The sequence below is a fragment of the Tenrec ecaudatus genome, chromosome 2 (genome assembly GCF_050624435.1).
Source record: "Tenrec ecaudatus isolate mTenEca1 chromosome 2, mTenEca1.hap1, whole genome shotgun sequence".
NCBI lineage: Eukaryota > Metazoa > Chordata > Mammalia > Afrosoricida > Tenrecidae > Tenrec > Tenrec ecaudatus.
In genome coordinates, this window is record NC_134531.1 from 186986122 (window position 1) to 187000038 (window position 13917).

The window sequence follows — 13917 nt, forward strand, 5'->3', positions numbered from 1 at the left end:
AGTACAAGAGAATGGAACGCTGTCCGCTCCTGGGCCATCCTCTTTAGCGGAGTAGAATGCCTCATCTTTCTCCATTGGAGAGGCTGCTAGTTTCAAATTGCTGACCTGGCCTTAAGAGGTTAAGTCCATCTTCCCATGACCTTTTTGAAACCTCCTCATATTTGTGTGTGGGGGTGGGGTGGGGACGGGGACAAGAGGAGCCAAAGACACAACTAACCCCACAGCTCTATCTGTGTGACTTTAGGCAACATCCTTAAACTTCTTTCTGAGCCTCAGTTTCTTCACAAGTGCAAAGTAGAAATAAACCTCATGCGGTAGGGAGTTCAAACGGAGCTCGTGTGTTTTAGAGCTCAGAGGAAGACGTCTGAGGAGCAGCCTACCGTCGTTGAAGTCTCTATATGCCCGTTGCAGTTTAACAGGTAGTTAAAGCTGCAAACTGGAGGACATCACGCGTGGTACATAGAAGGGCAGAGACAAACGGAAGACAACGATGGCATGGATTGACAAGCGGCTTCCACAAGGAGCTCGAACGTGACAATTTAGAGGTTAGGCAGAATAATTCCTTCTGTTGTGCACAGGATCACTATGAGTGAGCCTGGAATCAGGGCACGCAACAAGCGAGCTTCAAGAGCGAGCTCTGGTTGTGCGATGGATCAGTGCTACCCAGAGTCGCGCTCCCATCCCAATGCAATCCGCGGGAGAAAGACGTCCAGATCTGCACCTGTAAATGACATGTCCAAGTCAACGGCACCCAACAATAGTAACAAAGCTGTAAATAACTATAAGTCGCGCGCTCTCTCTTTAAAATCATTTTATTGGGGCCTCATACCACTCATCACAATCCATACATACATCAATTGTGTAAAGCACATCTGTACATTCATTGCCCTCATCATTCTCAAAACATTTGCTCTCCACCCAAGCCCTTGGCATCAGCTCCTCATTTCCCCCCTCTCCCCCTTCCCTCATGAGCCCTTGATAATTTATAAATTATTATTTTGTCATATCTTGCCCTGTCGGGCGTCTCCCTTCACCCCCTTCTCTGTTGTCCGTCCCCCAGGGAGGAGGTCACATGTAGATCCTTGTAATCGGTTCTCCCTTTCCAACCCACTCACCCTCTACTCTCCCAGCATCGCCCCTCACCCCCTGGTCCTGAAGGGATCATCCACCCTGGATTCCCTGTGCCTCCAGCTCCTGTCTGCACCAGTGTCCATCCTCTGCCCTATCCGGACTTGCGAGGAGAATTGTACAGCTCTGTTTCTAAAGAGGGAGCTCTCATGGAAAATTTGTGGCCGAGTCCCTGGTGACAGGACACTCAGCGCGCTGGGTGCGGCGGCCTTCCAGCGAGCGCGGACGAAGACCCGCCCAGGTGCGGGCGGGGTTGGGGGCGGCTCCGAGGGGCGGAGTCCCGGCGCCTGGTCACGTGGGCGCGGGGCGGGTCTTCCGCGCGCCGGTCACGCGGTCCGGTGTTGACACTTCCGGGTGGGACCCAAGCGCGGCGGCTGGCCGGGTCTGGCCACTCGGGCGACAGCCATGGCGTACAGCGGGCTCACGGTGCCTCTCATTGTGATGAGCGTGTTCTGGGGCTTCGTGGGCTTCGTGGTGCCCTGGTTTATCCCCAAGGGCCCTAACCGAGGGTAAGTGCGCGCGACCCGCCGGGGCGGGGGCGCGCGGGGCGGGCGCGTCGGGCCCCGGCACCCCGAGGGGCTCTCAGGTGTCGGGCGGGGGTCCCACGCAGGCCTGGCCGCGGGCTGCAGCCCCTGCGTGTCTGCCGGGGCCTTCGCGGGAGGGCCGCCGTGACTCGGGTCGCTCCCCGGAAACGAGGTGAGGGGAGTCGCCCGCACGGGGCCCGGTGTGAGGAACGCGCAGGTGGCAGTGGGTTTATTCTGACTCGAAGGGAAGTTGGAGTTCGACCCTGGTCGATCGCCGCCCCGGTGACCCCGTTCTCCAGCCAAACGACCCTTGGTGCGCTGCGCGTTTGCGGGGGTCGGTGGGGGAAATAAGCACCGCCGCCTCCGCTTCGTCACGTGTTGTCGCAGCGGCGTGCCGGACAAGCGTGCTGGACGAGGCTTGAGGCGGGCAGTGCACCTAGTGGGCGCCCCGAGGGAGCCGCGGCCTGTGACCACAGCGTGACTCGCCCGCGGCGTGCGCGGGACGCATTGTTCAGAAACCCCTGCGTCACACTCCTGGGGGGCGCGTCCGCGCTGGTGGCAGGGAAGAGCTTCTTGGAATGGTTGCTAACGGGACCGAAAACACCCCTCAGACTTCTTTGTTCACTTAGAGCCTTATCTTTTTTTATGAGCTTATTTTTCATTTTTAATTGGGCAATGAAAGAAGACCTAATCCCCAGAGGATCTTGGGAACATCCTCCCTCTGGTTCCTCATTTGCTGTTGAGTCATTTTTTTCTCAGCTGAAGATCATGTGGAGGAACTTAGGCTGGTCACCTTGGGCCAGAAACGTCATCTCTCCTTACATACCTGTTGAATGGCCAATTCTGTCGCCTGTATTAAAGGAAAGACCATGTTACCGTTGCGGTAGTGTTTTGTGACTTGGGTGCCCGTTTACTCTCCGAAATAAACTTGCTTGGCAATGTAACTTCTCTCCAGCCTGAAAATATTTCGCTGTTTTCCAAAGGAAAAGTGGGAGTTGAATTTCTGTGGTTTGCACGCATCAAGTCTTCCCTTCTGAGCCCCCAACGCACCCTGGTTAGAGGTGTTACGCAGTCATCCCTCCAGCTTGCAGCTGGTCTTGGTGTTACTGTTTGATGTAGAGTACCTAACTTTGGTGTTATTAAAACAATTTATTAAATTTAGTGTCTAAGATTCGTTTCTCCTACTGGAGTACCTTCAGCTCCATTGTTACCCCACTGCCTTTGCAGCTTTCTACACAGAAAACCTTTACGAGGCATCTTTAGAGAGTTCTAACTCCATTTTTCCATGACCTTTTTGAAGCCCCCTCAAGAGTTTACGTGGTGGTAGTACTGACCACTCTATTCTTAAAGATGCACTCTTCCACTCACCCTCGTTGGGGCCTGCTTGTGGTCCCTGATGCCATTGTGGTTATCCAGGGTAACACCCCCACCCTGATCCCCACCTGGAGTACCTGGGCTGCTTACTTTCTAGCTTGAATGTCTAGAGGCAGGTATGTGACCTGCTAGTGATACATTATCCAGAGAGATTATCCAGATTCACAGCCTCCCCCTGTCCTTGTATTTCCTACTCTTGACAGAATGGAGCAGGCTTTGAAGCCAGTGTCCCCTAGGAGTTCTTGGGTTACACTGTCAGAAACACTACTGGTGGAGGATTCCTGTGACCGTGGACCACAGAGCTTGCTTTTCCTTGCTCCCATTTTCTCATTGCACAATGAAACCATGCCTACTGAATTGTACTAGTGCCCCCGGACCACCCGAAAAGACTGCATAATCTAAACAATTTAGATGCATGAAGGAGCTTTACAACCACAAGGAAAGTGATGGTGATTATTTAGGTCAGGAGAACATTTCTGAATTGAGGGATGACAAACATCCGGAGGAGCTAAGGAAAGAGGAGAAAGGACCTGGATGGCCCCCCTCTTCCTTGGCAGAGCTGTGCCCCCTAGGATGCTGGAGCTTGAGGATTTAGCAGCCCCTGGTGAGGCCGGTGAGGAGAAGGGAAAACTCTGCGAAGATCCTAAAGCAAGTCCTTGACTCCTTTCTTTCCTACACCTGTAAAAGGATGGATAAGTCAAGTTTGCCTGGAGCCAGCTTCCCTGACTGTCCCTATTTTTCGTGTTTTCCTTCATTTTAGGAATCCACTAGACTCAACCAAACCCACAACCTGCCAGGCAATTCTGACTCATGGTGATCCTATATGGAACAGAGTTGAACGACTTCTGAAGGTTTCTGAGACTGTAAATCTTTATACTAAGGCAGGCAGCCTCTTCTTTCTCCTGGAGTGGCTGGTGGGTTAGAACCTGCAACCTTGCAGTTAACAGTTTAACACTTATCCCACAGTACTATCAGGGCCCCTTTAGAAATCTTAGAGTCTTTAATAACTTCAAGTATTTTCCACAGTGGCTTCCTTACCATTAGGTGAGGGGAAAGGATCAGTGTTCCAGGAATTCAGTTAGCTCCTGTTTTTTAAAAAAAAAATCATTTTATTGGGGGCTCTCACAACTCATCACAATCCATCCATCCATCCATTGTGTCAAGCACATTTGTACATTTGTTTCCATCATCATTCTCAAAACATTTTGATTCTACTTGAGCCCTTGGTATCAGCTCCTCATTCCCCCCTCCTCCCACCCTCTCTCCTTCACGAACCCTTGATAATTTATAAATTATTATTTTTTCATGTCTCACACTGTCCAATGTCTCCCTTCACCCACTTTTCTGCTGTCTGTCCCCCAGGGAGGGGCTTATATGTAGATCATTGTGATCAGTTCCCCCTTCCTCTCTCACCTTCCCCTTCCCCTCCTGATATCTATACTCTCATTATTGGTCCTGAGGGGTCTATCTGTCCTGGATTCCCTGTGTTTTCAGCTCTTAGTGTACCAGTGTACATCTTCTGGTCTAGCTGGATTTGTAAGGTAGAATTGGGGTCATGATAGTGGGGGGGGGAGGGGGAAGAAGCTTTAAAGAAGTAGGGGAAGTTGTATGTTTCATCAGTGCTATACTGTACCCTGGCTGGCTCGTCTCCTCCCGAAGACCCTTCTGTAAGGGGATGTCCAGTTGCCTACAGATGGGCTTTGGGTCTCCACTCTACAACCCCCTCATTCACAATGAAGGATTTTTTGTTCTTTGATGCCTGATACTAGCTCCTGCTTTTTTTAAATTGTTTTATTGGGGGCTCATACAACTCTTATCACAATCCACACATACATCAATTGTCTAAAGCACATTTGTACATTCATTTCCCTCATCATTCTCAAAACATTTGTTCTCCACTTAAGCCCCTGGCATCAGCTCCTCATTTTTCCCCTCCCTCCCCACTCCCACTTCCGTCATGAACCCTTGATAATTTATCTATTATTATTACGTTGTCATTATCTTACACTGGCTGACGTCTCCCTTCACCCACTTTTCTGTTGTCCGTCCCTCAGGGAGGATGTTATATGTAGATCCTTGTAATCGGTTCCCCCTTTCTACCCCACCTTACTTCCACCCTACCGGTATCACCACTCTCACCACTGGTCCTGAAGGGATCATCTGTCCTGGATTCCCCAGTTCCTATCTGTACCAGGGTACATCCTCTGGGTTAGCCTGATTTGTAAGGTTGAATTGGGATCATGATAGTGGGGGGAGGAAGCATTTAAGAACTAGAGGAAAGTTGTATGTTTCATCGTTGCCACACTGCCCCATGACTGGCTCGTCTCCTCCCCGGACATTTACTTGGGATCAGATCCTCTTTTTTATTTTTCTTACCCTCCTCTTCCCCATCCTCGTGGCCCCTTGATAGATTATAGATTGTTATTATTTTCATATCTCACACTGACTGCTGTCTCCCTTCCCATCTGGTTTCAGTTGTTTTCCCCTGGATGAGGGTGTGTGGTTAAATGCCGTTCATTCGCTGTATCTTTTGATAGCTGGGCACCATCAGTTTTTTTCACCACATTTGCTTATGTACCCATTTTGTCTTCAGCAATCATGTTGGAAAGGTGGATTATCATATAGTATCACATTATTAGAACAAACCATAAGATTGCCTAACCTGCATATCTTGTATAGATAAACTTTTAAAAAATTGTAATAAGATAAAAGATTAAAAAAAACACAAGGTCACTAGTCTGAACAAATCATGATACAGAGCAGTGTTCATATTCAAAAGGCAAGGATCCTGGAAGTCTATGCTGCTGTTCTCCAGGTCAGGGATGGAGCAGTCCAGTGCACCCCACCCCACTCTAGTTATGCCATAGAGTTTCAGTGTGACTCCCTTGTGAGTAACCCCCCAACCAGTTCAGATGGGGTGCTAAGTACTGCCCCCGAGTCAGAAGTCTACTATCGATTCGGATTCCTTGGGGGATTCGTGGCTTCTCTCCCATCACTGGTCTGTTGCACTCCCCTCTTGGTTTGCCTCCCACGTGGGCAGGTCAGACCAGTTGCTCACCCCGAACTGTACCTTCAGGGCTGTCCTCTGCTGCGCTGTCATCTAGGGAGGGGACATCACCGCTGAGACTAAATTTTCACGAGAGTAGACAGCCTTGTCATTTTCCTTTGGAGTGGCTGGTGAGTGGGAACTTCTGATCTTGCAGTTGGGAGTCCAACACTTAATCCACTGCACCACCAGGATTCCATATATAGGTCCATATCTATATATCTGTACACCAAAACTAGTTGCTATGGAGTGAGTTGTAACTCATAGTGAACCCCAGTGTGTCAGCACAGAACTGTGCCCTGCAGGGTTTTCACAGGTGATTTGGGGAAGTAGATTGTGAGATTTTCCTCTACGGCACCTGTGGGAGGACACAGGGGATGGATTAGCTATTTGTGCCATCTGGAATATGTGTGTGTGTTTGTGTGTGCTTTACTCTGCCCCACCTCCTCTCTATATAGTATACCATGTTTTTCCCAAATAATGTATCCGCATAATTAACGCACATATACTTACAACCTGCATGACAAACTAAAACTTTCTACCACTCATGCGTTACTTGGGTAGAGATATTCTATATACAATTAGAAGTTGTTGATCCAATTGAAAACCAGATGCTGTCATGACATTCCATCCCTGGCTACCGTACTAAGGCCTCTTGGAGCTGAGTTGTTAAGGAGCTTTTGGTCTCCGGCTATACTATGAAGCAGGTGATCCAGAGGTGCCTTAGCGGTTTCAGCTCCTCGGGTGGGCTTGGAGGACGTCAGGGAGCAATGGAAGGGACATGAAGGGAGCATGGAGGAAATGAGCTGAAATTGGAACTGGAAATAACAAGCACTGTGTGTGAGGGCCTCCCTTCCAGACTGGAGGGTTGATGTTTAAAAGTAGAAGACATTGAGAGGGGGTGGTGGTGGTGGTGGTGGTGGTGGTGGTGGTGGTGGTGGTGGTGGTGGTGGTGTGTGTGTACACTAATCACAAATGTGAGGAACTAGACATGATGCTTGGTCATCACATAGGTTGCCAGGCCTTTTAATTACACAATTATAAAAAATTTAGCATAAACCCTCATATATATTTGCTTATATGCTACAAATGTAATCTATAGATTCTGTGTTTTGATGACTTTGCTTTCAAAATAGATCCAGAATCTGACCAGCCTGGGCCACTTGCTTTTTTTTGGGCCCCATACCTTTTCCTTGTGATTTAGGTGAAAGTTTGCAGAGCAAATTGGTTTGTTCATCAGCAGTTCGTGCACATTTTGATTGGTGGCATTGACTGCAATCCCAGTATAGCAGGGCTCACTCCACTCCCTGTGTTTGTTCATCATTCTTCCTGTCCCTTCTTGTCTCCTGAACTTTATCCCTGTGCAGATGTCGCCCTTTTGGTCTCGAATGGGTGGTTGTCCTAAGGATTGATTGTTTTCTGAAGTCCTCTTCCCTCCCTGGTGTTACTGCTCACTGCTGTTGATGGGTTGAAGACTAATGGTGAGGTGAGGGGAGTTCCAGTCCAGTCCAGAAGGACCTGTTTGGATTATTGCATGTCTCCCCTTGGTTTTTCCCTGTGCCCTTCATCCTTTGGGCCATTTCAATCCAGGAGAGAGATCCTACTAGGATTTTTTTTTTGCATTCCTTAAAAAAATGATTATTGTAGTAATATATGCAAGAACATTTTTGAAACTTCCTTGTGTCTACATATTCATAAACGTGTCTGTATACATATACACATCATTTGTTTATCTATAAACCCCATAGTCATGAGCATTGTCTGTGATTTCTGTGTGGCCATTGCAGTGAATGATTAGACCTGGCAAACAAGTAGGGTGTCGCAGGAGGGACAGTTGGTGTCAGAATGGGGTAAAGAAAGTTGTGGGGTAGAGGCATGTCTGTCCTCGGCCTTGTAGGAACAAGCCTTGGGCGGTGTGGTGGTGAGGTCAGATGTGGCCACTTCAGTAGTTTGGCTCATTTCTGTTACCCCAGAGCCCGGCACATCCTAGACACTCAGTGAACAGCTGTTGTAGGAATGCCTGTGCCAACACCATACACCTAGAGCCAGCTTCTAAAGGAGGGGCTGAAAATGAGTACAAAAATGAGCTTTGCTATTTGCTTCCTACATTCTTGGAGATAGACTTGCTCAGCCCCTGGTGGATGGAGACCCCTCTTAGGAAATTTTTCCTATGGAGGATGGACAGGGAACCGTGAAAAGGTAATGTGATGAGTGTTTTAGAAAGAAGGGAAGGGAAGGAAGACAGTTTTGAATCTGTCAGTAGTTATCCAGCCAGTGACCTTGACAGAAAGGAAGACATTGATAAGGGCGTGTTTAGATTCCTAGGGTTGCTGTACCACAAAGTGGTGGCTTAATTGGCTCATGGTTCAGAAAGCTGAAAGTTCAGAAGTTTGAATTCAGGATGTAGGAGGGACCACATTTCTTGCCAAAGACTAGGGGAAAGATGAGATCTCGTCTCTCCCAGTTTCTGGTAGTCTAAGCCTTTCCTTGGCTCACACCTGCAGCCTAGCTCAGTCTCTGCATCCCTGCATAGTTGATGCTCTTCAGTATGACTAACTGTTAACTTCACCGCTGACTTCCTCAAAGACCTTATTGCTTGACAAAGTCCCATAGGGTTAGGACATATGTTGGGGGTGGCATGCAAGTCAGTCCATAAGGGGGAGCGGTGCTTCAAGGACGAGTCCATCCTTTGGTGCAGAGTGTGAGGGTGCAAAAGAGGATGAGCAACAAGGATGACAGGTTCACCGGTGAGTTGGGTGGGTGGAAGTGGCAGAGCTGCTTCTGGAGAGTAGAAGATTTAGGAGCACTTCGAGGAAGAGAATTTCATGAATTCAGTTTGGACATGTTGACATTCAGCTGGTCAGAGATTCAGCTGGATTTTCAGAGATAGACCTGGAGCCGGTCAGAGGTACAGGCTACAGAGTGATATTTTCAGAAATGCCCTGTTGCTCCAAGTAGAGGAAGTGGCTTGAATGTCAAACTAATGGTCACTGTGACCTTTCCTGTATGGACTCGCATAGCTTTGGGTTTGACATCTCAGCTGTGGCATCAGTACATCTCTCTCCACCTACAGATCCTTAATTACTTACATCCCAGGGTGCACTGCAGTCTACTGGGCATGGGAACAGGAAAAAAATCCATTTTCTTTTTTGATTTTATTTTATTTCATTTTCAAAAATCATTTTATTGGGAGCTTATATATACAACTCTTATCACAATCCATACATACATCAATTGTGTAAAGCACATTTATACATTCGTTGTCCTCATCATTCTCTCCACTTAAGCCCCTGACATCAGGTCCTCATTTTTTTCTTTTCCCTCCCTGTTCCCCTCCCTCATGAACCCTTGATAATTAATAAATTATTATTTTGTCGTATCTTACACGGTCTGACGTCTCCCTTCACCCACTTTTCTGTTGTCCATTCCCCAGGGAGGAGGTTATATGTAAATCCCTGTAATAGGTTCCCCCTTTCCACCCCACCCTCCTGATATTGCCCCTCTCACCACTGGTCCTCAAGGGATCATCCATCCTGGATTCCCTGTGTTTCCACTTCCTATCTGTACCAGTGTACATCCTCTGGTCTAGCAAGATTTGTAAGCTAGAATTGGGTTCATGACATTTGGGTGGGAGGGGGCGGGAGGAAGCATTAGAGGAAAGTTGTATCTTTCATTGTTGCTACACTGCACCCTGAATGACTGGTCTAATCCCCAAACCCTTCCATAAGGGGATATCCAGTTGCCTACAGATGGGCTTTGGGTACTCAATCCGTACTCCCCCTCGTTCACAAGGATATGTATTTTGTTCTTTGATACCTGGTACCTGATCCCTTGGACACCTCGTGATCACACAGGCTGGTGTGCTTCTTCCATGTGGGCTTTGTTGCTTCTCAGCTAGATGGCCGCTTGTTTATCTTCAAGCCTTTAAGACGCCAGATGCTATATCTTTTGATAGCCGAGCACCATCAGTTTTCTTCACCACTTTTGCTTATGCACCCATTTGTCTTCAGGGGTCTTATCAGGGAGGTGAGCACACAGTGATAGGACTTTTTGTTCTTTGATGCCTGATACCTGATCCCTTTGACATTTCGTGATCACACAGGCTGGTGTGCGTCTTCCATGTGGGCTTTGTTACTTCTGAGCTAGATGGCCGCTTGTTTACATTCAAGTCTTTAAGATCCTAGATGCTATATCTTTTGATAGCCGGGCACCATCAGCTTCCTTTGCCACATTTGCTTATGCACCTACTTTGTCTTCAGTGGTCCTGTTGGAAAGGTGAGCATCATGAAATGCCAGTTTAATAGAACAAAGTAGTCTTACATTGAGGGAGTACTTGAGTGGAGGTCCAATGTCCATCTGCTACCTTGATACTAAACCTATAAATATTTGTACATAGGTCTATTTCCCCATCCTCATATATAAATATATTTACATATGTACATGCCTTTATTTAGACCTCTATAAATGCCCTTTGTCTCCTAGCTCTTTCCTCTATTTCCTTTGACTTTCCTCTTGTCCCACTATCATCCTTAGCCTTCATTTGGGTTTCAGTAATTCCTCTTGGTTAAATTACCCTTGATCATGCCCTACCAGGCCTCCTACACCCTCCTCACCACCAATTTGGATCACTTGTTGTTCCCTTGTCCCTGGGTTTATTAACACCACTTCCTTACCCTCACCCCCCTCTTCCATGTCCCTCTGGAACTGTTGGCCCCGTTGTTTCCTCCTCCAGATTGTTCATGCAGCCTCTCTTATTTAGACAGACCTGTGGAGATAATAACATGCACAAAAAATAAGACAGAGCAAAACCAAGCAACAAAAGAAAACAAAACAACAAAAAGCCAATGACAACCACAACAAACAGGAAAAGCTTGTAGCTAGTTCAAGGACTGTTTGTTGGCCTTTAGGAGTGTTTTCCAGTTGAATCTGATGGTGCGCCAGGCCCTGGCCCCAAAGTCTATTTTTGGTATTCTCTGGGGACTTTGTTGCTCTGTTCCCCTTGCTGTTCTGTTCCACTCCTTTAGTGTTTTGCTTCAGTGTGGTGGGATCAGATCGGGTGGAATTCCCACACTGTCTCCAGTGTTGTCCCTTGTAGGGTTATGGGTCAGTGAGGAATGTCGTTTCGCATAGTGGGGCTGGCCTTATGGTCTTCTCTCTGGATTGACTGCTCTGAGCGGGAATATCGTCCTCAAGGCTTGGTGGGCCAGGATGTGCTCCACTCTCTCTTCCTCCCCCTTCATTTGCTCCAGAGTGCTCTGATCAGTCATGTCCCTCTCCTTGAGCTGCAGCTTCAGTGCTGTTCTCTGAAATAAATTCTTTTGGGGGGGAGGGGCCGCTGTCCATGTAGTTGGGATTGGGCCTGGCCCCACAGACCTCTCCACTGGTTGGGGCAAATCCATTTTCTGTGCACAGTCTATGTCAGTTTGATAGCTTGGGAAGGGAATGTAAACCATTCTGCAGGGACTGCCTAGTTGATTGCCTAATAATGTAGACCTTTTGTTGTTCTTTTTTAGAGTCATCATTACCATGTTGGTGACTTGTTCGGTTTGCTGCTACCTCTTGTAAGTATGTTGTCTCTTGCAAGTTGTTTTTTTTATAAGTTGATGAGCCTTGTTGTTTGTAATGTATGTGATTAAAAGTCAAGTGGGCAGAGCAGGAGTTTTGTTTCATTGGACCCTGTTTCTCATGGTAAAGTATATTAAAGTATAATAATTAGCAACTACTGTATTTGAATAGATTGTATCATTTCTATAAATTGTTGAATGAAAACTATTTTAGGATATTGAAGATGATTCCTTTTGCAAACATACAGTGTGAGAATTATTTTTTGTCCTCACGAGTACCAGGAGTGGCAGGATGCAGTTGACTTAACTGCATCTTCCCCTTCCTGAAAGAGGATGGAAAAGTTAAGCCTCAGGGAAGAACTGGATGTCCGTCCATCCACAGCTACCCCAGTGTCCTCAAAGGGACCTGGGGAGCCTTTCTTTTTCTGTTAATTGAGATGTGTTTCTTGTACCATAACATTCATTCATCCTTTGAGGGATTTCTCTTTAGAGTTTAGAACCAGTCATTCTCCTTTTCTTAGACAGAGCATTCTTGGAAAAGAATAACAGTAGTGGTTGGACAACATGAAGGGTATAATCATTGACAGTGAACTATACAAGTAGAAGTGGAATTGGAAAATGTTCTGTTGTGTATATATTTGCCACAGTTGGAAAAAATTATATGGATAACAATGACTACAAGTAAGAAAATGTTCTAGAATTGAATATGATGACAATTGTACATCTCTTCTTGATATGATTGAATTATTAAATTGTGTGAGATGTGGATAAAGTGCTAATAAACTGTTTAAAAAAAGAGTATTCTAGTCTACTGAGGTCTTTGTAGTATGGAAGTGTTGGTGTTGGTGGAACCGTCACGAAGTGCCCTTGGTTAGGAGGAAGCAGTGGTAAAAGGCCAGGCAAAGCCCTCTGTGACCCTGGCTCTGTGAATGTCCCACAGTGGCTTCTCAAAGAAGTTTGCCGAAAGGAGCCAAACTCCAGTTCTTGGTGTAGATTAGCACCTACCCCTGACAGAGCATTGTTTGCATGCATTTTGGCCATCTAGACCATCATTCAGTCTCTTGCTTCAGTGCAGCTTTAGGGGTTAAAGCAGAACTAGAACACAAAGAAGAGCGGTGCTAAATGTTGCTGTTTGGCTGCCTCCCTACTGCCGTGAAAGTCAATGCCGACTCAGAGCCTCCCTGTAGGACAGGGTAGACCTGCCCTGCGAGTTTCCCAGACTGCAACTCTCTATGGGAGCAACTGGGGGGGTCTCAGACTGTTGACTTTTGAGGTTAGCAGCCAAATGCATAACCAGCACACCACCAGGGCTCCTTACTAAATCCCAAATGACACGATTTTCCAAATTCTGCTAACTTAATCTTTTTTTCTGGGTAAAGAAAGTAAAGAGACTTTCCCAGGTAATAGCTCAGCTTCTATGATGAAAACGTGGCAAATGATATGTTGAGGCAATTCTTAGACTAGCTGTGTTTCAGTCCTGAAGACTGAAGGTATATGTTTACCAAGAATTAATTACTTTTGTAAAGGAAATCTAACAGTGACCTATCCTATTGCCAACCTCTTAGAAACTCCAAACCAAACCAAATCTGTTGCCATCGAGTTACATGGTTACCTCATGTTTATAGAGCGTCAACTGTGCTCTACTGGGGTTTCTCTGGTTGTAATCTTTATAGAAGCAGATTGCCAGGCTTTTCTTGCGTGGAACCTTTTGGTGGATTTGAACTACCAACCAGGGACCCAAACAAGGGACCCCTTTATCAATCTGGCTGCCAAGGTGAAGTTCTGTAATTCCAAAGACCTTTGTTTTCACTGCTTTGAAGATCTCTGTGGTGTTAACAACACTGGTGGTGGGGTGTCCTAAACGTGTGGACATGATTGTACAGAGGAGTAACCTGAAATCAATCCAAGATGGAGCAAAAGTCTTTTGTTGACTTTCTGGTTCTCGAAACAAACAACCTTTCTGATCAGTCGCACTGCCTGTTATTTTCATTTTGAAGTACACTCTGGACAAAAATAACACTTGGTTGGAAATTCTTTCACTTTGAGGTTTTTTGGAGCCCTTACTGCTGCTGTCTAGATGGGGACCGTTTTCCCTCTGTCCCAGAGGGCCGTGCAAGCTGGGGTGACAATGCTCAGCCCTGTTGCTGCTGTTGTAACAGAGGTGGTGCACAGTGTTACCAGTTAGGTGCGTCCAGAGGCCATTTCCTGGGGAGCTGCTGGGTAGTATTAGCTGTATGAAATTGGTTTTTGGTTAGTTTCTGTGAAAACCTGCCCCATATGC

At 46.9% G+C, this 13917-nt stretch overlaps 1 protein-coding gene across 2 annotated transcripts in view; it reads left to right on the forward strand.

The window, feature by feature from the left end:
- Nucleotides 1-1440: 1440 nt before the first annotated feature.
- ATP6V0E1 (ATPase H+ transporting V0 subunit e1) overlaps nt 1441-13917 on the forward strand; it is a 41158-nt gene continuing 28681 nt past the window's right edge. Inside the window, exons 1-2 of one of the 2 annotated variants that reach the window (XM_075541958.1) lie at nt 1441-1637; nt 11586-11633. In XM_075541958.1, the coding sequence (XP_075398073.1) occupies nt 1534-1637; nt 11586-11633 (152 nt within the window). In that variant the 5' untranslated portion in view covers nt 1441-1533. The remainder of the gene's footprint in view (nt 1638-11585; nt 11634-13917) is intronic. The other variant, XM_075541957.1, reaches the window with a different exon arrangement.